The 25,037-nt window shown below is 41.5% G+C and overlaps 1 protein-coding gene across 1 annotated transcript in view; it reads right to left on the bottom strand.

Annotated features, from left to right (window-relative positions):
• Positions 1–349: 349 nt before the first annotated feature.
• The window catches only part of lats2 (large tumor suppressor kinase 2), a 27,903-nt gene continuing 3,215 nt past the window's right edge, over positions 350–25,037 (bottom strand). Inside the window, 9 exon segments of the mRNA XM_054615015.1 lie at positions 350–2,256; positions 2,980–3,086; positions 4,069–4,251; positions 5,082–5,436; positions 6,573–6,800; positions 8,287–9,420; positions 9,423–9,838; positions 10,383–10,515; positions 19,543–20,206. Of these exon segments, the coding sequence (XP_054470990.1) occupies positions 1,702–2,256; positions 2,980–3,086; positions 4,069–4,251; positions 5,082–5,436; positions 6,573–6,800; positions 8,287–9,420; positions 9,423–9,838; positions 10,383–10,515; positions 19,543–19,911 (3,480 nt within the window). The 5' untranslated portion in view covers positions 19,912–20,206 and the 3' untranslated portion in view covers positions 350–1,701.

Raw genomic sequence — 25,037 nt, 5'->3', positions numbered from 1 at the left:
ACCTTTACAAAAATAGCTGTTTAATTGTGTGTGAGTGTGAGTGTGTGTGTGTGTGTGTGAGAGTGTGTGAGTGTGTGTGTGTGAGTGTGTGTCTGTGTGTGTGAGAGTGTGACTGTGTGTGTGTGTGTGTGTGTGTGTGTGTGTGTGTGTGTGTGTGAGTGTGACTGTGTGTGTGTGTGTGTGAGAGTGTGACTGTGTGAGTGTGTGTGTGTGTGTGTGTGAGTGTGTGTGTGTGTGTCTGTGTGTGTGAGTGTGTGTGTGAGTGTGTGTATGTGTGTGTGAGTGTGAGTGTGTGAGTGTGTGTGTGAGTGTGAGTGTGTGTGTGAGACTGTGTGTGTGTGTGTGTGTGTGTGTGTGTGTGTGTGTGTGTGTGTGAGTGTGTGTGTGAGTGTGTGAGTGTGTGTGTGAGTGTGAGTGTGTGAGTGTGTGTGTGTGTGTTGGAGCTTTGATTTTGATTCTCAGTCAGAAACCAACTCAGCACCATCCGACCCGACGGAGTTCAGTCTCTGGTTTCTTTTTACTTATTTTAAATAAGGTTTCACTCCGTTCGTCGGTTCTTTTCTTAAAAACGTTGCGTTCTCGAGAAGCAGAACGTGATCGCAAGAACGTTTTTTCTTGCTTTCTTGATGCAATTATTTCTGCGATTTTATGAGCGGAGATTCAGACGCATGTCAGGCTCAATAAACGCTTCAACGGTTCAGTGTTTGATCCGACTAAAAGCAGAATAAAGAGCCTTTTTGTAGGATTATTTTAGAAATGGTGAGTTATAACAGAAAGCATTTTATAAACAAGGTTTTTATAAAACAAGTTTATGGTTTTTAATCTGCTGTTTCTTTTCATTTCTGTTTTCAAATGTTCTTTTATTGTTTTATTGCCTTTCTATGCACATTTTAATGGCGTCTACCTGTATTGAGGCAGATCTGAAAAGCACCTTAAATCAACTCCTGTTTTTAAAATGTGCTATTTAAATAAACTGACTTGAATTAAGAAGAAAATTTGTAACAGCGACCTCCGAGGAAAGATGGATCCGACTCAATTAAAACGTTACACTGAAAAAAATTAGGCACCTGTGAGATATATATATATTTATATATATATAAAAAGATTAATTTGATTGTTTTGTTTTTATGCTGCCAAAAAAGCGACACATTTACCTGTCACACCTCAAAGATGCACGCTGATATTTCTCAGGGAGAATTTGTTTGTCCATCCAACCGACTTGAAATATGGACACTGGATTTTAACCGTCTTTTCTTTATTTCCCACCCTTTGCTACTGAATACGTGAGTGAGTGCACGTGCATGCAATGTGTCTTTGTAGCTTATTTTTTGCAGACGCTGTGAAAAAGAGGCGTGTTGCTCGTTCAGTCTCCTCCTCCTCCTCCTGTGAATCAACGGGGAAAATCAGTTCCACTCCCGTTGAAAGGTCTCCGTTCCAGTCGTCCGTTTAAGACACGAGGGCTTTTGGAAGGAATGGGATGAAAAAATATTGAAATCTGAGATCCAGACGTCCTCACATTCCCAAGAATACTCCACCTTCAACACGTACAGTTTCGCTCTTCACACAGCTTCACCCTTCGATTGCAGTCACACAGAATGTTGTCTCTTGGTCCCGGGAGTTTTGCGTTTGTGGACGCGCTATAGATTCCACCACCAGGGGGCGACGTTCATTAATCCGACTCAACACCACCTGTGAGCGTCTCTACACATAAACCGGCTCACACCCCTCCCCCTGCTCTCCCTCCTCCTCCTCCTCCTCATCGTCGTCCGTCTCCTCCTCCTCTTCTTCTTCTTCTTCTTGTCGTTCGTCCTCTTCCTCGGCGCCCGTCGACGCCCCGCTGACCTCCAGCGGTTTCGGGTATCGGAACGGGCAGCCGTTGTCGTCGAAGAACCTTCTGAAGGTGAACTCGTAGAAGGCGTGCTCCGGGTGCTTCCCGTGCGGCGAGCAGAGAATGTCCAGGGCCCGGGTGCTGTCGCCGCTGTCGCTCCACGCCCCCGGGACGCCCTCCTCCTCCACGGGGTCGAAGTTGGACGTGTCCATCGGGTGGGCGATCTTGGGCCGGTACGGCGCCGGCTGCTGGCGAAGGTTGCTGGAGAAGTCCATCTGGGTGAAGAAGGGGTGGGCTTTGATCTCGCCGGCGCCGTTGGCCCCCAGGCGGTCCTCCGCGGAGCAGCAGAGACGGCCGATGATGTCGACGGCCTCGGGGCTCAGTTTGACCTGAGCGGGAACCTGCAGCGTGCTCTCCCAGTTAATGACCTGCAGGAGAGAGGCACAATGAGGAGGTCAACACTGCTGCAGGGCTATACGCTTACTTTGTTATCCGTTTATGGGTTCACTTCAAAGTTCATTGAGTTTACTGTAAAATCTCACCATAGATTCACTCCAAACATAATGTCTAAAGTCACAGTAGGCGTTTTAGGACCAATCTATTTGCTAGCTAGCTTTCTTAGGGGGTAAAAATATGAATAAATAAGCAACTCTGTCATGTTATAACATGCTGTTTCAGTTGGAATCAGCTTTTTCTGCTGAGTGGGAGTGATTTGTGCTACTGGGTTGCCTTTCGACTGCTGGGCTAGCCTTTTTCACTAACGTTACCAGGCTAAGCCTCTGTGCCAACATTACTGGGTTAGCCTATGAACTACTGGGAAGCGTCTCTCACTCGTTCATTGGCTCAGTGGGTTTGCTCATGAACAAGTTAACTTCTGGATGTTCATGTTGGTCCATTTCTTTGTGTTTAACTTCTATTTTTTGTAACAAGCTGTTTGTGTTTTAGGTTGTCTGTCTTTAACACAGCCAAGGTTTTTAAAGATGGCGTTTGCGGTGCTGCATTGGCATCACCAATCACATTTCCCATCACTCATGGTTCCTCCTGTGCTTGGAGAGAACCGCGATTGTTCTTAGTTCTTCCACCAGGCTGACATTCATTCATGTAATTCAATTTCTAAATCAAAAGCAGCGATATTTCTCTTCTTCACTGACCTTAATCTGAGTCTCGGTGGGCGTTGAGGCCAGGAATGGCGGCTGACCCACCAGCATCTCAAACAGGATCACTCCAACGCTCCACCAGTCACACAGCTGGGTGTAACCTGCACAACCAGTCACAAATATCACATTAATCTGCAAAGGCACACTCCGCACAAATACACTTTTATACCTATTTGCACAAACACACACTTTTTTTTTTATATCAGCACATTGATTTAAAATGAAACTATAATTCTATTGTTAAAGTTATTTGTGGACAGTAAGACAAAAATCTGACTACAAATTCAAATTAAAGCTCCCTGTCAGCACTTAAACAATAAAGATAATAAAGACACAACAATAACATTTGTCCAAATATTGATGAACCTTACTGCACATACAAAGAATATAGCATGTCCGAGTACTGTAGGGTAAAAGTTATTACACTGTAATGTCTCATTTTACAATTACTTTCACTGAATTTTCCTTCATCCAATAATTAAAGATTCCTCTCATGTTATAAAGCAGCTGATCTCAACCACTTGTGGGCCTCAGAGTGCCATCTAGTGGGCTGCAGAGGTACTGCTAATAAATAAATACATAAAAACTAAAGGAGTAAACTAAACTAAATGCCTAAAATAAAAAATGAAAAAATAGAGTGTAAACTAAACTTGCTAAAATAAAAACTTATATTTGTCAAAGGGACTCTGAAAAAAACAGAAAGGGAATTTTTAACCTTGTTTGCTTTACTTTTAAATTCAAATTTCAAATTAAACAAAGAACTATGTACCGAAAGTCTAAAATGATCAGGTGGCAAAGACAAAAATAATAAAAAAAATATTTGGTTGATAAATCAGAAACTGTGACATCAACTTTATTATGTCAACGTTTGAATTCCACAGCTTCTGGTCCATCTTACTTTATCGCTGCTTTATATGATACAAACATGAGCTAATAAAAACAGTGACGGTGTGAAACAGGCTCCTGATCGGCTGCTTTTGCATCTAAACTCTTTTGTCTGGATGGTTAAATAAACCAAATCATTTCTTTTTAAAGCCAACAGTCACTTTATTTCCGACACTGTTTCCGATGAATCTCGCCCACCTTTGCGCAGCAGCACCTCCGGGGCGATGTAGTTCGGCGTTCCCACCAGAGAGTGAGCGAGGCAGCGCTGGTGCTGCCGGTTGGCGCTCTGCTCCAGAGACATCAGCCGGTCGCCACAGCGACAGTTGGACACGTCGTCCCAGAAGTCACTGGGCTCCATGCTGTCCTGTCTGACGTGGCTCCCTGGAGGCAGAAGAAAGGAGGACAATGATGTTCAACATGCTCGACAGGAATCTACGACTGTTTCTCTTTTCTTTTGTTTCAAATGGGCTACAACTGAATGTTGTTGTGCATCCCTGTGCTGCATAATGACAATAAATGATCCTTGAATCTTTTAGGGTCAGAGAATATAAATGATATGTATCTGAAACTAGATAAACAGGAAGTAAATCCAGGCTCTCCAAAATAAAAAGGACAAGTAATACCAAGGAAGGAAATGTTAAAAAGTCTTCATTGTAGTGGGTAAATCATCATAAATAAAAGATCAACAAGAAGACCATAATGATTGAGCTACCACATGAAGGTTTGGTTTTATATTTCCCTCCTTGTACTTCAAAATAAAAAAGAACGAGTAATAACAAGGAAGGAAATAAATTAAAAAAGTGTTTATTATAGTGGCTAAATCATAATAATAAAAATATCTAGAAGAGGACCATAATGATTTAGCTACCACAACAAAGGTTTGGTTTTATATTTCCCTCCTTGTTGTAACTTGTCCTTTTATTTTGGAATGCCTGGATTGCCTTCCTGTTTATCCTGTTTTTTCCTTTCCAAGAGCACACAAAACATTTTTGATCAGCACAGACACAGAGCATTTCTCTTTACTAGTATCTGAAATATGATTTTAAATTAGAAATCAATGAGTAAGAAGAAGTTAAGATCACTTTTATTTGTGCACGGGATTAAACAGAATATTACATGTTGCATAAAGGTTTCATGGTTATTAAATCCTGACAGAACCTCTTTAAAAACATTAAATCTTGCGTGTTTAGATATATATCAAACTGCCTCACCTTTCTGGTAGTACTTGGAGTTGTGCGTCCAGCGGAAGCCCGTGCACAGGCCGAAGTCCGTCAGCTTGATGTGTCCGTCCAGGTCGATGAGGATGTTGTCGGGTTTGATGTCGCGGTGGATGAAGCCCATCTTGTGGACGCTCTCGATGGCCAGCGTCAGCTCGGCCACGTAGAAGCGTGCCAGAGGTTCGGGGAAGACGCCCATTCTGATGAGCAGACTCATCATGTCTCCTCCGGGGATGTAGTCCATGACGAAGTAGAGGCTGTCACGGTCCTGGAAGGAGTAGTAGAGGCGCACCACCCACTCGTTGTCGGCCTCCGCCAGGATGTCACGCTCCGCTTTCACGTGGGCCACCTGCACCAAACAGAGTACTGGTTTGAACTGAATGTTTAAATACAATTAAACTGTAACAATGTATTTGTATTAAACCGTCCCGTGCAAGACGTTTGGTTCTACTTGCACACACGGGACAGTACCGAACCAAGACCCAAAAAAAACAAGGTACTTGCCGAAAATGTGTCCCAGAAACCGAGGTCTGTAACAAACCTTGACCCAAAAACCACGTACCTACCGAACCGTGAACCAAAAGACTAGGTAAATGCCGAACTGTGATCCGAAATCCAAGGTACGTAAAACAAGCCGTGACCCAAAAGTCCAAGTATGTATCGAACCACGACCCAAAAACAACGAACCACGACCCAAAAACAAGGTACCTACCGAACCATGACCCAAAAACAAGGTACCGACCAAACCATGACCCAAAAACAAGGTACCTACCGAACCATGACCCAAAAACAAGGTACCTACCGAACCGCGATCAAAAAGCCGGGGCACGTACTGAACCGTGACCCCAAAAAACAAAGAACATCCAGAACCGTGACCCCAAAAAACTTGCTACGTACCGAACCATGACCCAAACACCAGAGTAAGTACCTGACCCTGACCCAAAGATCCAAGGTGCGTACAGAACCTTGACCCAAAACGAGGTACAAACTGTACCGTGACCCAAAAACCAAGGTACGCAAGTTCCGTGTCCCGAAAAACCGAGGAAAGTACCAAACCTCGATCCAAAAACCGAGTTGCGGTCCGAACCGGGACCCGAAAACCCGGGTATACGTAGCGAAACTGTGACCCAAAACTGAGCTACGTGCCAGACCATTACCTAAAAACGAGGTACAAACCGTACCGTGACCCAAAGATCCAGGTACCTCTCTGACCGTAACCCAAAAATCTAGGTACTTGCCAAATTGTGACCCTAAAACCGAAGTACGTACTCAACCATGTCCCAAAAACCGAGGAAGGTGTCGAACCCTGACTCAAAAACCGAGGTACGTACCGAACTATGACCCAAATAATGAGGCATATACCGAATACCATAACAACCCTACAACAGACATGGTAAGAAGTGACACAGCTCTCTAAGTAACTGCTACAAACACACAAACTTCTTCCAACCTTCGACACACTTGATCAACAACAAATGAACTCACCTGGTTGCGGTTGAGGACGTCTTTCTTGCGCAGCGTCTTCATGGCATAGAGAGCCCCCGTGTCCACTTTACGCGTCAGACACACTTCTCCGAAGGCCCCGATGCCCAACGTTTTGATCTTGACAAACATGGACTTGTCCATTTTGGCCCGACGCAGCCTGTTGTAGTTGGATTCCTTCTGGTTCAGCATCTTCCTCATCTGCTCCTGCTCCACCTCAGAGAGTCCAGCCTGAGCAGAACACAAGTATTTGACAAAATAAACAACTTGAAAACAAGTTAATTGTGCACTTAGGATGAGTGTAGACGTAGGAATGTGGCGCGAGCTGAACTCCGGTGACCTCTGCTGTCTATCTGAACTAATTCTGTGACGGACTGTCTGGATCTGGCCGCCGTATTTTCTCTAAAAATGCCTTTAAACCACTTTAAAGGAGGTCAAAAGGCCAAAGTCATGACTCAGGACAAGCAAACACAAGTGTGAACTCACTGACTCCTCATTCCACAGACAGAGTTAGTGTCTCAGACAAAAAGTCCTGAGGGGGAATTCTCTGGATGACAATCTCTTGGACATCACGGCTCATTAAAGCCCATTTTTCATAATCAGACAGTTCTGCATCATTTGTCCCGTTTCAGTCCATTAAATACAAATGATTTAAGCATTAGTGACCATTACTCAAAGTATGTGGGTGAGTTTTCTTTAATGATTATCAACCTGAAGACAGTTATTGCCTTTTAATGATCTGCAAAAGTAAACTTCAAGAGACCCAAAGTCCGCCTGAGATGGGATAATACTCACAATGAACAATTTCCTAATAATATTATCATTATTCTTCTTATTACTATTTCATTTATGTAATGTTGACTGAGGTGCTTTAATTAAATTGAAAAATGTTGCCGCTTGCAAAATAGTCGATAATAAGTAAAGTAAATGTTTTCTGTTCCCATCTGTTTTCTCCTGTAATGGATTTTATTATTTACTAATAAATTGGCAGATTTTTCCCCCATATTCTTTAATTTAAACATTGATATCTGCAGTTCACTTCTGAGCCACATGAGGGAGCCTGAATGTTTGTATTGTTCTGATATTTGTAGCCGACTTGAATCTGACATGAAAGGCTAGCGTTCATTCTGTTTAACTGAGAGGAAATGTTTCACAATTTTCTGGCATTTAAGAGCCAAACAACTGCTGATTCATCAGAAAACTAACATAATAATAAACAGTTAAAATAATTGTCAGTTGCTGCCCTATTGCACAAATATTCTGTGTACTTTATCCTGTGCACTTTTGTAGATTCCAGCACAAAAATGTACAGATCTTCATTTTTAAAACATATACATTTTTACAAAGAATATGTTTTAATATATTAATATTGTCCATTCTTCTTTTTTTAGTTTTTTGACTGTCGCATTACTTTTTCTTTCTCCTACTGTGTTTATTGTTGTGTATCAAACACCATGGTAAATTCTTCTTTATGTGGAACCTGATTCTGATTCTAACAGACAAAAACATCATGTGTGCTCCTTTAGTTCTTATCTAAAGATGCTCTTCAGTGAAGCCAAACATTACAATTATGTTGTTTAAAAAGCTCCGTGCTATAGCAACAATGATGCAAATCACAGGACATGCAGGGCATCATAACACAGAGCATGCAGAGGTTACGCTCATTATTCAAGACTCAAACATCACAGTAGTCTCATTACTTCCTGTCTGGTCTCACCTTGGACATCTCCTGCTCCAGCTGAAGCCTGCGGTTCAGTTTCTGCTGGTGGGTCTTCATCACGTTCTCGATGTGCTGCTCCATGTAGAACTTGAACGCGAACGGCGAGTAGGTCTTGATGCGCGACTCTCTCTTCTCCTCGTCCCGTCCGTTCTTCCTCACGGGAACCGGAGACGTCTGGATCTGCTTCTTGTCCTTCACCGTCTTCTCCCCTTTGCCCACCTTCGTCTTCTCCTTCACCTGTTGGCTCTCCTCCGCCTTTGCGCTCCCTCCACTGCTGCCGTGAGCGCTTCTGGCGGCGGCGGCGTGGTCCTGGGTTCCACACATGGCGCCGGCTCCATCCTCCATGAGCAGGTTTTTGGGGTACGGCGGCGGAGGGCAGCGTGGCTCCTGAGCCGGCTCCAGAGGGTACGGCTCCTCCGGCATGTAGGCCAGAGGCTCGGCGGCGTCCTGGGCCGTCATCCAGCTCGGGTGACACGGCCCCACGGCGGTCTTTGGCTCCGGACGCATCACGCGGATGCTCTTGACCGGCTGCTGGATGGGTGGAGACGTCACCGCCGTGATGGTGTTTGGAGGGCCCAAAGAGGAGTCCTGTTTGCCGGCCGTCGGCTGTGCGGCCATCGTGGGCCGGACGCTGGGCCCCGCGGAGCGACTGTTGAAGGAGTTGGTTCTGCTGGGGGCGCGGACCTCCCCTCTGAACGGACCCTGGGGTTGGGGTTGCCGGGCTTGAGGTGCACCGTCAGCGCCGGGAGGCCCCGCCCAGTGGTGCTCATACAGGTCCAGGTTGAGGCTGGCCCTGGACGGCGTCATCAAACCCTGCGGCATGTCAGAGAAGTCGGGGCCCATGGCTGCCACCCCGCCCGGAGAGCGGGACATCATGTGGACCTGGTGGGAGGTGGGGCTGGCCTGGCGCGGGTGGGAGTGAGGCGGCAGGTACAGGTTAGACGGATACCCTCCTCCTCCACCCGGAACGTTCTGCCCCATGGGCCCTTTACCCTGCATGTAGCTGTCTTGGGGCGCCATGGGCGGCGGCGCCATCTTGTTCTGGAAGGAGGCGGTCCTCTTGACCCCGTAGCCAGACGGCTCCATCATGTGTGGCCTGGCGTGGCCGTAGTCGTAGTGGGGGCCTGGGACGGGGCCCCCGGTGGCTGAGGCTGGAGCTGCAGCGGCTGACCGGGTACGGTGTAGCTCATCATGGGCCCGTGCTGCTCCATGCCGCCGGGGTAGCCCTTCTGCTGGGCCCCCGGCGGGTACATGGCGTTGGCCGGGTTGCCCTGGGCGGCCATCACCGGCGGATAGGAGCCCATGCTGGGGGGTCGACCCATCGGGTTTCCCATGTTGGGGCCCTGCGGCGCACCAGACGGGGCCATCATGTAGTTCATCACGGGGGGAGCGCTCATGTAAGGTCTGGACATCTCACCCTCGGGGCCGTATCCGCCGGCACCTTCGTACATGGGCGCCCCCATCTGGTGGTAGGGGGGCATCACACCTGCATCACCGGGGGCCTCCAACGCGGGACGGTGGTCCATCGGGTTTGGCATCACAGCTTTACCTAAAAAACAAGGAACAAGATTTTAAAACACTATTTAATTAATGTTTTGTAATTTTATTGTCCATTTATTACATGTTTCAGGTTTTATATGATATCTAAAGTTGTTTCACTCATAGCGACATGTAGCTTTACTATTGTTTAGGAGTTAATAAAGGTGTACAAACCAACATCCCCTAACAAACAAAAGCCTAGGCACCCGTATGCACATATATGCACACACACACAAATATCCAGACAATCACATTTTCTTTCATTTGTTGTTGTTGATAATGTGTTGTTTTTGTTATTATATATCCTATCTTGTTAAACTACTTTTTCTGCAATATTAAGTCGTTCTATCTTGTGTTCTTTATAATATTGTGACATTTTTATATTATATAGGTAGAGGCTTCAAATAAAACCAGTGGGTGAGATTATTTAATCTCTGTATTTTTTTTAATTGTGCAAAACAATTTTTTTTTAAATAAAATGATCTAACTTCTGCTGCTACAAGTAACTGGACCAATAAGTAAATAAATGTTGTGAAGAGAAAGTGTTTTAATACCTGGTGAAGTCTGCTTGATGACGCGGACGATGAGCTCGGTGCGGGGGTCGAGGTAACCCATCTTGCTGATGTAATCTAACGCCGCTTCAATGTTTCTACTTCCTGTCTGCTTCAGCGCCCGAACTGCCATCTCCTGTGAAGAAAGCACACAAACAAAAAATAGACATGTTAAGACACTTAATACCCTACTTTGACACATTCTTTATCTATAACAACCTTTTATTTACATTTAACAAATCAGAATTTTGAAGAGAACCCTAAACAGAAACTGTAAAAGATATGTCTGCAAATATCTGCAATAAATCACACAAAAATAAGCAAACACATTTAAAAACACACACTGGCCCAGTAGGTGTTCAGGCACCTGTATCCTGAGGTCACATACCAGTAACTTCCTGCACCTGGCACAACATTACACAGAGAGAAAAGAAAATACCACCAAAACGAGGCTATAGGAAATTGGTTCCAAGAACAATTGTCCAAAACATACCGTTGTATTTGACTTTTATAAATGCTTATAAGCTTTGTTAATTTTTGTGTTTTCAAAGAAAATATTTTAAAGAAATAATTCAGTTTTATTATTAAAGAAATATCTCAGTATTTTTTTAAATAAATATTTCTGTATTTTTTAAGAAACATTTAAGTATTTTTTTAAGAAACATTTCAATATTTTTTAAAGAAACATTTTAGTAATTTTCCAGAAAACATCTAAGTATTTTTTTAAGAAACATTTCAATATTTTTTCAGATTAAACATTTTGCTAATTTTTCAGAAAACATTTAAGTATTTTTTAAGAAACATTTCAATATTTTATAAAGAGACTTGTAACTTGCTTGAGATTGATCATCAATCAAAGTGAATATCATCATGTCACCTTTATTCAAAAAAGCAATTATCTGCAATCTCTTCAGAGCCACCACCAGACTCCATTGATAAAAACAGTGATTTTACCTCACAGAACACAGGAGTTGCTGGTCTACTGCTGCCTCGACCAGTTAGCTAGTTTGTGTTATTGTGTGTCTTTAGTGAATCTGAACTAACCCTTTAAAACACCAAAGTCACACAATAACACAAACTAACTAACTGATCGAGGAATCAGTCGACCAGAGCCTCCTGTGTTCTGTGAGGTAAAATTATTGTTTTTGTCAATGGAGTCTGGTAGATTTGAAGAGAGCATAGATAGCTTCTTTCCAGTCTGACTACACGGTAAAGCGGAGAAAATATTCTGAATATTATACACTTAATAATCTAAAATACTTCATCTCCACAAAACTCCAAACTATCCCTTTAAAGTTAACGGAGCAGCTTCCACACCTCCCCTTTAAGATCTCTGCAGAATGAATTCTCCTCATTCTTCATGTAAATTGCCATTTTATTTAATTACTTGCCCTTTGGCTCTCCTCCTCCCTCACTCATCATCCCCCGGCTCCAACAGGTGGGTCACTGTGAAAAGCCCTCAGCTATGTAGGTCACCTATGTGAAAAATGTTGGTTCACCGCTTCGGCATTTTTCTATTCGTCGTCTGCTGTGTAATTTATGCCGGAGACGCCGCGGCAGAAATGTGAGGGAGGAGACAAGCTGGAGAGCATTCCTTTTGCATTTAGGGGCTTTTATTAAACAATACCAATCATTCCTTTGGGTTCTTGTGTTAATTTAATGAAGGAGATCTTAAAAGCGTTTCAGACAGAGACGCCTCAACACAAACGACCCAACTGTGGTTCTGATTTATAGTTTGAAGTGTTGGGATTTATTTCAAGATAATAAAATAAGTGTAATAAAAGCCAAAAATGACAGTTTCATGGACTTAAATTACAACAAAGTGTCTGTTAGCAGTGAGAGAACATCTATAAATGTTATAAATCATACGCTCTCCCTTTTATGATTCATACAGAAGAGCTGTTGATATCCTTTAATAGTTTATATGCATATATAAACTATTAATATGTTTAATGTGTGTATGTGTGTATGTATGTGTATGTTTAATATGTTTATATATTAAAAGTATAGTGAACGTAGCAATCCTTCAGCGTAAATATATACGGCGTTAAATAAAAGTCCTGCATTTTAAATCTTATTTAAATAAAAGTACACAAGTACATGTATAAAAGTACATAAATCTTAAAAACGGTTTCAAGATCGTTTCTAGATGATTTTAAAGATTATAAATCACATTCTAGAGGAACCTCGAGACAAAGATGTTGCATTTAGCAACATCCTGATGATCTTTAATGAACACAAATGAAAACCTCAATTCCGTCTTAATATATTTTTTCTTTTAGTACATTTGGGGCAACTCATTACCATCACAGCTCATTGCCAGTTTATTTTGTATTTCTAGTAAAAACTAATGTGATCCTGCAATAAATAAAACTTTAATGAAGGTTATAATGTACATTTTTGTTTTAGAGAGGTATTGATTCTCCTGTATGATCATTTTGGAGGATGTAGTACGAGTTGCGGTTAAACTTTTGATTTATTAGGGGTTGATACATTTATTAGGGGTTTTTTTTGTCATTAATTAATTTATTACTCTCTTCATCTTGTTCTGTCTTGTCAATCATTTGCACTTTGACTTGCATTTGAGGAGGAGAGAGGTTTTCATCCCCGTTCAGCCATTTTGTGCCTCTTCTGCAGTCAGTTTCTCAGATAAACTGTCCGAGAAAAACTAAATCTAAACATGAAGGTTTAAAGAGTCGGACCACGCAGCTACAGTGGGCACGGTCGGCTCTGAAAGCCAGGAAATACCACGGACACACACTTTATACGCCCTCTGTAACGTGTGTGTGTGTGTGTGTGTGTGTGTGTGTGTGTGTGTGTGTGTGTGTGTGTCACAGTGCGTCTACATAGGTGTAAATACGACGTGCACACGCCTGCTGTCAACCCCTCCCCATTGCATCCACGTGTTCTCACACACACACACACACACACACACACACGCACACACATATATATATAACCATGTCCCTGAGTCAAAGACTGACCATCCACACACACACACACACACACACACACCACTGTTTATACTCAGTTTCCTGTATGTGTGTGTGTGTTGCATTCCTGTGTATCCAGTAGAGAGCTCTGGCTGCCAGAGACGCCCAGTAATGTCACATTATGTCCTCCGCTCTCTCAGTCCTTTTACCTCCTCTTTCCTCTTACTTTTTTATTCTAATTTGCTTTAATGACACGTTGATAATATCTTTAAATATTACCAAGATGTACACGGTATTAAATGTGTAAGATTAGTAATGCAAGATGAGGTATTTTTGGGGCATTTCTACCTTTACAAACGTCTCCAGTCAGATTCTCACGAGGTACTTTTACCTACTAAGTGTTAAAAGGTGGAGGTATACTCATACACAAAGTAGTATGAACAAGGCGGAGGTGAACATGGACGTGGGTTGAAAAGCCCGCCATCATGGAGGGGTGAGCCGTGACTATTGTCACTATTAACAAATATGGATTGAAGCTGAATATTAAAACATTTTGTTAATTTTGGAAAGTGTGTCATTTGGTTGTACACATGTTAAGAAACCATTTAAGTGTAGAGAATGAAAGAAGAGTGAAAAAACTGCTGACTCTGTCACTTCATTTTGACTTAATGTCAGACGCACTTCGGTTGGAGTATACTTTATGTGGAGTACACATAGAAATGTGTTTATTTTTTGTTATTGTAGTTATATTTATGGTGCTGTTAGATTGCTGCTAAAATGCCCGTTTATACAGGTGAGTGGTGTCCGTTTGTGTGCATCAGGAAAACGGTAAGGCAAACCTTTCTGACCCCAGGGAAATCTTTTTTTTTGGGAAGGCTAAACGCCAACAAATATTGATTGAAGCAGAATATTTTGTTAGTTATAGACATTAATTTTGGAAATGAAATATGAAAGAAGAGAGCTTGTGGAGGGAAAACCTCCCTACTCACTCACTTCATGTAACATCTATATTTATGAAAAACATTCTGACTTTTGGACTTTTTCAACACTCCGGAGTTATTGGAAATATTTGCAACACTTGTGTTGGTGACAATCCTGCGCAACCCGACTGGAACATAGTTTCACAAAAAGTACAAGAGTAATAATATTAATGTAGCCTGATCTTTATCTGCAACTGTGCAGCAACGCCATATTTAAACAGAATGACTAGACATGTAAAATACAAAAGTAAAAAAGCTGCACTTTTGTCAGCGATCTATCTAATCTTCCGTTAGTTATTATTTGTAGTTTATTCATTTTATCACAAAAATATTGTGAATTTTGTTTACTTTATTATATTTTTATTATTATTGTTGCAAACAGGAATATGTTGATTATTAAATTATTGTAACTGTGTACTAAAAAACAAGAGCTGAAGTTGAATTAAATCTGAATCAGAATAATGAAGCATCAAAACACAGTAACACTGCTTTATATTGTTCAACGTTTCCTCTCTTGGATTGTGTGTGTGTGTGTGTGTGTGTGTGTGTGTGTGTGTGTGTGTGTGTGTGTGTGTGTGTGTGTGTGTGTGTGTGTGTGTGTGTGTGTGTGTGTGTGTGTGTGTGTGTGTGTGTGGAGGCGGGCCCGGTGACCCCGGCTGCCATGGCGACAGATGTTTCTCGCTCACATTCCTCGGCCCAGGAAGCAGGAATTCAAGCTATTTGCATTCTGGATAGTCTTTCTCCCATCATGCTCTCTGTTTCTGAAAATACCCAGCCCACATTTGCACCCTTGTCATAATGGTCGCGGGCCGCAAAAGCCACCGAGTTACTCCAGACGCATAATCAACCGGCCAACAAACCCCACACACACACACTGCTCTGACATAACGAGCACAAACAGATTCTTCTTCTTCTTCTTTTGTTTTTGTGGATTCTCGTCTCTTTGACCCAAATGTGAAACTCACTCCAGCATGAGAGAATCAAAGACACATGGAGGACGGGACTTGTTCATCATTTCCACACACTGAGAGGCATAAAACAAGCGCTCCTTCCTCCCTTCCTCTTACTCATCCATGGCAGCAACGTGCCAAAAAACTTTCCAAAGTGTTCAATAATGCTTCTTAAAGGAATTTAGGTGAAATCATGAAACACTAAACGCTCACACTCGTTACATGAACGCCGCCGTGTTTCCTCGCTCACACGTCTAAACTTCAGCGTTCACGGGATTCCTGCCTCGCCGCAGTTCGTCCTGTACGTACAGTAGAAGGCCTGTGAGTTCAGGGAGGGGAGAAAAGAAATGTTGGGACGCACCCCTCCTTTCCTTTTGGTTTCCTGTCTCTCCCCCTCCCTCCCCCTCCCGTCATCTCGATGCGTGGCATTCCGCCGCCCACCACCCTCACTCCCCCCTCCAAAACATTTCCTCCCTTAAAAAAAAAAAAAAAAAAAAAAAAAAAAAAGGAGTAAAGAAGCGATTATGTAACGATCCACATTGCTCTGTAATTTGCAGCCGAGGAGGAGGAAGACGAGGGCAGCTGATAAGAGTCCGGCTGCACGGATAGGGTTGTTTACAGTTGTGCAATAGATCATAAAACTCACAGTTCTGATCGGATCACGGATCAGATTCACGGATCAGAGCAGCACAAAACAAAAACGGGAGCAAATATAACTTTTAGAGATCACTTTTTTTGCCGCTGATACTAATTATCACTCATTTGATGATCCATATGGGCAGATAAAGATTCTTGTTTTGTTTGATTATAGCAGCTGGTCTACAAGGGTCCAGACTGTTTATTCCACCGTCCCAAAAAGTCAGTAAACCATCAAAAATACTGTTGTACCTTTACTTTATAGGGTTTTTTTCTCTTCATAAAAACACAAAATTCAAATGATAAGGAAATAAAAGATTGTATTTTAATGGATAAAAACAAATGTAGTCATTATTAGTTTTAATGATGTATTATAATCTGGTGTTAGGAAGTTAAACATCATAATTCATCTCTAATATCTATTTTATATTAATGTGAAAACGTCTCCTTCAGACTACTGGATTTATTCTAGTTTATCACCAACACTACATTTTACAGATTACATGTGAACACGTCATGATGACCTTATAATTGACAAATTTTCACTGAACAGAGCCTGAACTCTTCATAATGTAACTGAACTGAACCTGCGTTCGTTCGGTGTTAGCGGTGCTGCTAACGTTACTAGCTCTCCTCCTCCAGGTTGGTTGTTTACAATGTAACATTATCAGAGATCAGAGACTGGAAAAGCATAAATGAAGTCCTGGTCTCATATTTTACTGAATATTGGCAGAAAACAATCATTGGTAAAACTTGTATTTAAATATTTTAGTTTTTTTTTACAATTTATTGTTGTAATTTAAATTTTTTGTTTTCACTTTTTTTGTCTGTTAAAGTTGAGTTGAATCAAAAGCATAAGACATTAAATCCTCTAATCCATATCGACTATGGATCACTTTTGTTAACATTGTAAACAGACAGGCTTTTATTTTGAAGTAGTGTAAAGTATTTGATTTGTATTGGTTCATTATTGACTTCATTCATTCACTGTTATTATAAACAAATATCAAAATGTCTAATAATGGGACAAACTGACGGAGACAAAGAGTCGGAGGGACCAGAGACGGAGGAGGAGGAGGACGGGCGACATGTTGGGTGGCGTCCCGACTGCAGCAGGAGGAACTGTTCCACCCTGCTGCCATTGAAAGTTCACTTCCTGTTTGTATCGGCTCTGCCCGCTCTGCTCGGGTCCATTCACAAAAGGTGGAAGCAACGGAGGTCGCCGATGGAGTTTCTTCTACCATCTTTGGTGGATGTTTAAAATGTACCGGAGCAGCTTCAGTGTCTATAACGAACCTTTGGGGGGGATGTTTTCGTAGTAAACATTCATGAGCCCTTCAACCCTCATTATAGCCAGATTCTGTTTAATTATCTTCGGATCTTCAATGTTCTGACGGTCCTTGAACACATCAGGTGTGACAAACAATTCAGTCAGAAAAAGAAACCAAATCAAAGCTTCAAATTGTGATATTTCATTAAAATCACTTCATTCTACATGTTTTTTAGAGAATAAAATTCATGCCAACGGTGTATTTAACTGAGACATGTAGAATAGAACTATTTTGATGTATTATCACAATTTGAAGCTTTGATTTGGTTGTTTTTCTTGATGGAAACATTTCATCACACATGTTGTGTTCAAGGTACGTCAGAGAGTTGAGAAACTGACCAATAAATGTCTTTATTTCACAACTTCTTGTTATGATAAATGGTGTATTTTTGGCGATTTTTGTAAAGAAAACATGTTTTTCGGGAGAAACTACTTCCATCACGATAAAAAAAACATCTAAATGATCGTTATTCAAAATACATCTATACAGGACTTCATTAGCAAAGTTTTATAACGCTTGTAATATCTCTATTTTTATCAACTTTTATTACTGCTTTGTCTTTTTTTATGATTTATGCAACTTTTGTTTAATCTCATAATCCTTTTTTCTTTCCGTTATTAAAGTATGACTATTGATTGTTAATAGGGGAGGTATTTTCATTTCATTTAATCTTTGGCTTCTAGCTTCTCCTTCACAATGTTAAAAAGTACTTTTCACCGTCTCTTTATATATGTCCAACTAAATAAACAAAGAAAATCTGATCTTTTTTGTTTTGGTCACGCATCGAAGACATTTAACAATGTGAAAAAACTTGCAAAAACCATAACTGTAGCTGTACATTTTGGAAATAAATACCAGGTTTGTGGATATAATATAGTGGTTTAAGGGAGGTGCAGTGACCCGTGACTAACGGAGGATTCTGAGGCTGAAGGTTCGGAGTGAACGAGGCCTTCACTTCCTGTGGAAACACTCTTCCCTCCTCGTCTTCCTCCAGAGGCGTTTGATGGCGCTCTCACATTCCTAAACGGTACAGAGTGAGTAAGAAACGCCAAAACAGGCCGGTTGGGAAATCCACCTGATATTTCAACATGTCATCGCTCGGGGGCTGGCGTTACGCAACCACGGCGATGCACACTTGTTTTTATATGGCATCTGAAAGCCTCTGGCACTACTTTCATTTAAAAAGTCCTGACTGAAGGAGGCGGAGCGGCTTCAAACAAACACGAACACCTTCATAAACTGTTGAAAAACACCTCAATGCATTCTTTATCCCTCTACTTCCTGCCTCACATTCACACAGTTAGTGTGTAAAAACACATCTTTATATATAGTTTAATCAGCCATCTTTGGCCTAACCTTTACCTCACCACCTTTCAATATTGGATAAATCCTTTCCTGTTAGGCATCTATAGTCGTATATAAAAAAAAAGGAAAGAAATAAGGATAAAAAGCTAAAGATACAAAATGGCATAATTTCTTTATCAGTGAATATTTGTGACAGTGATGTCTGAATATTTCAGAGGTGCACAACCGAACCCCTCCACCACTTGTGGAACCTTTAGCATTCAACACGCAGGCTGTGATTTTGTAATTGTTTTGCATGTTTACCTTCTGCAGGCTTCACTACGGCGAGTGAAAACTAAACTTCATGGTCCCGTCCTGGGAAAGAGAATATATCGTAGATGCTGCACTGTTCTGAGACGGTTTTTTACAGATCCAACTGTCCGTAACATGTCGGAGGGTTTTTACAAAGAATGCCAATCTGTTTTTAGATGCTATATTATGATCATGATATTAAACTTTTGTTTCTTTATGATGCATGTTTCTTTACAGTGCTTTTATAAGGCAATTAAGTAGTTCATGCATATGAGATATGAGTTTACAGGTTTAATAAAACCCTCACAAGTTAAGGGAGGAAACAGCAGCAGTTCATCACAACATCTGGACAACAAGCAGAACATCAGTCTGCAGAAATGATCAGTGATCTACTGATCGGAAGAACAGGTTAATCAATGAAAGATAAGATGATTGTTCAGCTGAGAATGGACGTTAAAGATTTTGGAACTTCTTGTATTGCTGCACAAGAAAGAATAATAAAGCAATGTTGATTCTTTTTTAATTAACTGTCTTTCTTTCCTCACAATATGATCAAAAAGAACCAATAAAAGTAACGATAAGGAAGTGAACCGATAAGCAATATCGATAAGAGTAATAGTATCTGTAACATCTTAACGATACAGATCCATAACAAACACTCACACACTCTCTCTCTCTCTCTCACTCTCTCTCTCACTCTCTCTCTCTCACTCTCTCTCTCTCTCTCTCTCTCTCACCTGGTCACAGCCGGCGTTGACCAGCTCCTGCAGCATCTGCCGGTTGACCTCCCCGACGCCCGCCGGGTGCCCCGACCCGGAGGACGGGCCCGACTCGTTGGCGAAGGGCATGAGGGACTTGCGTATTTCCCGCAGTGCATTCTGGTAGTTGTTGAACTTCTGCGGTGGGCGGAGCTGCTGCTGCCGGCTGGCGGCGTCCTTCCCGCTCTTGCAGTCGGCGCCTCTGCTTCCGCCGCCGCTGTCGGACCGGGAGCCGAGCAGGGCCTGGCTCACCAGCTTGGCCGGCTGTTTGAGACCCTCCTTGATCTCCTGGAGCCTCTGGCGCGTGTTGCCCACGTACGGGGCCGCCGGGAAAGTCTTGGGCCTCATGGCCTCAGAGCTACTCTAAAAAACTAAAACACACGAACGGGCAAAATCCAAAAGATCCTCTTCAAGTCCTCTAAATAGTGAAAGGAGTCTTGTGAGTCCTCCTCCGTTTATCTCCTTGTGATTCCTGATGATGATGATGATGATGATGGCGAGCTGGATGAAGGTGAATCGGTTCTACAGGCATTCCACAGAGCTGATTTTTTTAAGGTTCGGGTTCCAGCTTGTTCCAGGAAACAGAGCCAGTCACGAGGGCACCGCGGAGCCAAACCATGATGCTGCCGCTCGTCATCGTTGCCTGTGGAGGAAGAGATGGAGTCAGAGCGTGGATGGGACTGAAGCTCATAACGGTCAGATTTGCATTTTTCAAACGGGCCTTGAACACATCATGTGTGACAAACGCTTCGGTCAGAAAAAAGCAACTGAAACAAAGCTTAGAATTGTGATATTTCATCAAAAACATTTTATTCTACACGTCTCATTTAAATCCTAGCCACAAATAAACTGTTTACTTTAAGCAGATTCTGTAAAAAACATTAAATTCTGAGTTCCTCAGATCAACTATGAAGCCATGATTGATTCATCTGAGATCAACAGTCATGTGACAAAAAATTATCTGAAACTTGGACTGAACACAGAGCAGAGAGGAGAGGCTGCAAGCAGAGGACGTAGAAAAATGTTAATTGTTCAATATATAAAAAGTGGAGCCTAACATTGTATATAGATTTCATTGTTTGCCAATTTTTGTAAAATAAATTATCAAAGAAATTCAACTTGCATTCTTCTTTTTTTCTGATTTATGACATTATAACTGTGTTCTTCTGCACTTAACACACGTTTGAGTTCTCTCTACTTCTAGTCATGATTGTTCTGTTTCCATAGAGGTGCAGGACATTTATATTGCAGTTATATCAAGACCCAAAACTGCTTCGGTTTCAGAGGGTTAAATAATATTTTTATTTGGATGTTCCTTTGTTATTTAAGTAAAGTTCACTAAACTCCCACTTGTGTATAAAATGTGCTTTGGAAATAAACTTGCTATTGTTATCTGGTATTAAAAAACAAGTTCTATTCAGTGTGACCTTCATTTTAATGTGAAAATATGAACTCGATTTTCAGTACATGCCGCTGTCATTATTGTCAGATTTTCCTCTTTCCGACGGTCTTTGAACATATCTTGTGAGACTAACATTTTATTCTACGCTCCCAATAAACCTTTTCCTTTAACCAGCTTCTGTAAAAGACATTAAATGTTGACAGAAACATCGTATGGGACCAGTTTGAAACTGGCAAAACCTGTAAGTCTGATTCAGTACTGGTGCATATCTAAAGCATAATTCAGGAATGCTCGGGGTAATAAAACACCACCTGCCCCCCCCACTGAACCCCGTCAATGCATAGCAGCGGTTGCACAAGTCAGCTGCATACTTGTGCAGCGTGGTCATCGGTAAACACCCCTGTGAGAGCGTTCGAGCTCCGACGTGGGGGTCAGAGCGAGTCACCGGTGCTGTCCAGTGTTCCTCTTTCTGTCCGGTGATTTAGACATTCAACACCATTTTCTGGAGGAGCATTCTCTGCATTCTGTCATTGGGGGGGGGGGACACGTACATGTTCATGTTCCTGTCAGGAAGCTCATGTGAGGAAACTCGCAGGACAAAGTGAAAAACACTCATGTCTTGGGTGACAGGTTAACCTGTTTTTTTATTTAGATTAGAAAATCTATATTGAAAGAAGAATTCACCCAACCTTCTGAACCAAAACAACAGAAAGCATGACTTCTTTAAATAAATCTCCAAAACTACAAGATGTAAAAACTGTCATAATTGTCCAATTTTCATCTTTCCGACGGTCCTTGAACACATCATGTGAGACTAACACTTCCAACACCAAGCTAAAATTTGTGATATTTTATTGACATTTTATTCTACATGTCTCATTAAAAATTTCACCCGAAATAAACCTTTTCCTTTAACCAGATTCTATAAAAAACATTAAATTCTGAGCTCCGCAGCGCAACTATGAAGCCATGATTGTTTCATCTGAGACCAACAGTCATGTGACAACAATTCTTTGAAGGTTTGACAGAACTGCCGTCTGCTGAACACGGAGCAGAGAGGAGAGGCTGTTGAAAGATTCAGTGCTGCCCATAGGAATGATGTTGTTATTGTTTATTTGGGTTAAATAGTTTAAATATAAAGGCATTCCATCAAACCTCGACTGGTTGATGTTGTTGGACATGATCTTCTAAAAAAAGGGCAAAATCATATTAAATTCATATATCTGACACTTGCAACCCCTCATTTAATTGAATTAACAAGATAACAAAATGGAGATTATGCAATGTTTGCAACGTGTTGTCACTTGCACATTAAATGCAAGTGACAAAACCAAACCTGGAGGAACATCCCAGATAATTAAACGGGAGGAAATGTGTACCTTTTTTACCATTTCTTTGTTTCTTTACATTTGGGGTTTACTTAATAAAAGTCTCACTACTAGTCAAGGTAAATCTCTCAGGTTGGTCAAAGGCTTCGAACATCTCCCTCCTCCAGATAAAGGTTTGGGTTTGTCTGACAGGTGATCTGGTTTGTAGACACAATCACATCCTGGCGTGTTTCGACACAGCTGTGGTTTTTAAAAGTCGTGTCTGCTATTCCAAACATTTTGTTAACTTTTATTTGATCGGGTTGTATAAAAAAAGAAAGAAGGAGAAAGTCTGATTGGCAGGTAGATTAGTAAAATAAATTCACACGATTTGTTTAAGTCATAAATTATGTTAACACATTAAAATAATTGCCGTGCCGAAGGCGTTTTCTGTTCACAGGATACCTTTCAGTGCTCACACCATTCAATGTTACGCCGCTGCTGCTAAAGGTTCTATTATACTGTTTTAAATGGAATTCTGCCAGCCAATCAGAGACGAGTATTTTATGTTGCCAAAGTGGGAGGAGTTCTATTTTTGGGGTTCCGGAACCAAATGTAATTCAGTGCGTTGCTAATTTAACAGTTGAAGGGAAAAAATGTTTATTTCTGAAAAACATGTAAAAAAATGTGAGTCGTACTATTTTCACCCTTATATCCAAGGTGATTTGGGGGGGTTTTCACTACTGTCGAGCCTGTTGTTACTAGGCAACCAAAACCTAGCGCACTGCTATGATGATGAAGATGAAGTTGCAGGTATTTAGCAGCAATCCGCACTGACTAAACTAAACTAAAGTCAAAACAAAAGAGAAATGGATTTCCAGCTCTGTAAATCCTTCACAGTAGCTTTACGGCTCGATTTGTCGTCTTCAGTTTGACCTTTGAACCTGGATGTTGTGACGTCGTTGGACGACGAGGGTAAAGCTGAACAACCGTAGACTTATATTCACTGAAAATAGAAAATATATGTGCCAATTGCTATTGGTTGCTGCGTTCCAAAAGTTGCACTACTTATATTTCTCGGCACAATCGTTGCTACCTTAAAATCGGCGTCTAGGAAGACTTGCGTCCCGCTACGGCGTTGCTCTTGTTTTCTACATTTATAACAATGGATTTGAGGACGCAAAAGAAAACACAACCCCTGGAATCAGTTGATTCTTTTTTCCCCCTTAATTTTTTACATTACTAGAATATTATGCAACAATGAAGAGTTTTTAAATTTGGTACCGCTCTGATTGGCTTCTTATTTATAGCAAATGGCGGCTGAAGCTCATGGATGTTTTTAGTGTTGCTTTAGTGTAAAAGGCCAAACTGACATAAAATAAAACCCGATTTCTTTGACAAACTAAGTAAAACAAAACTATAAATTGATGGGTGATAATGTAAAGCTTTAGTATGGGTCGACGCTGTAACAGGAAAACTTTCAAAAGGGAATTCAAAGCGAAGGAAAATAGCACAATGAGGATTTTGGTCTTGAGTAATGGCCAAAGATTGGAAGAAAACTTAAATACGATGAACTTTGATTTGATTATTTTATGTGATTTACCAAGTTGTTGATATATTCTGTGAATAAATCATTATTATTAACAATCCTAACCACATTGCCCAGAGTTGCTACCATTACTGTGATCATGGCATTCACACTAGCCAAACATAAGAGGCCCTTGAACTACTCCACCACCACCACCCTCCTCCTCCTCCTCCTCCTCCCTGACAGATTTCATCCCTCTGGGCCGATTCTCAGAAGGACACAGCCCTCACTGTTTGTACAGATAAAACTTTGTACAGACTAGAAGATATTTTTTTTTATTATTGGTGGGTGGTGGGGCAGAGGAACCAAGCTGCATAAATGTTGCCCCATCTCTGGGATCTCTCGCCTCCATTCCTGTGATGCTTCGGGCGCCGTGTCCAACCGATGAGCATTCCATTCCACAAGTAACTACAAGTCAACTCATACCAGCGTTGGATCATGGGACAGTCTGGGACCGTCTGACCAAAATAAACCAAAAACAAAACCAAGTATATGGATGATACATGTCTGGATGTTTAGGGAGGTCAGGCCTTTGAGATTTACAAGAAATAAATGTGTATTGATCCACTGAAACTGAACTTCTACACAAACACAACCACACAGCAGCAGCATACCTCCATACTTAACCCCGACCTTCAACAATACATACCTCGGCCTTATCTCTACTTTGACCCGACTCTTAACTTAACCTCTGACTCTACGTTGGACCACACTCAACCTGAAGATAGGCAGAAATATGCACACTCCATGCTACCAAAAAAAATCTGCAAAAGGATCAAGATAATTCCACTTGTTTTCAAAAATTTCCTTCAAAAAAGTGACAGTTTCAGTTCCATGATTTGCAAATCTGTAACTATGTCTGGATATTCTTCCAAAACTGTTGGAATTATGTCAAAATTCAGATATACTCCAAACTTTTAATGGGTTCCAGGGCTCAAAATTAAGGTTTTCTTTCCAGGTTGCCACTTTAAACCAATTTCAGAAATTGGCAACCAATTTTTGACATTTGGTTGCCATCATGAGGAACCACTTTTTAAAATGTAAACAAATAGGGACAGCAAAATGCAAAACGTTCACCCAAAATCAATGCATTTCTTAATTAGTTGTGCATTATTGATATATTAAAATATTGCTGTTACAGTCAGAAGTGGAACCAAACAACGTTTGGTGCAATTAC

The sequence above is a fragment of the Anoplopoma fimbria genome, chromosome 16 (genome assembly GCF_027596085.1).
Source record: "Anoplopoma fimbria isolate UVic2021 breed Golden Eagle Sablefish chromosome 16, Afim_UVic_2022, whole genome shotgun sequence".
NCBI lineage: Eukaryota > Metazoa > Chordata > Actinopteri > Perciformes > Anoplopomatidae > Anoplopoma > Anoplopoma fimbria.
Note: the sequence above shows the minus strand (reverse complement) of the source record. Positions and strands in the feature narration are given on the sequence as shown.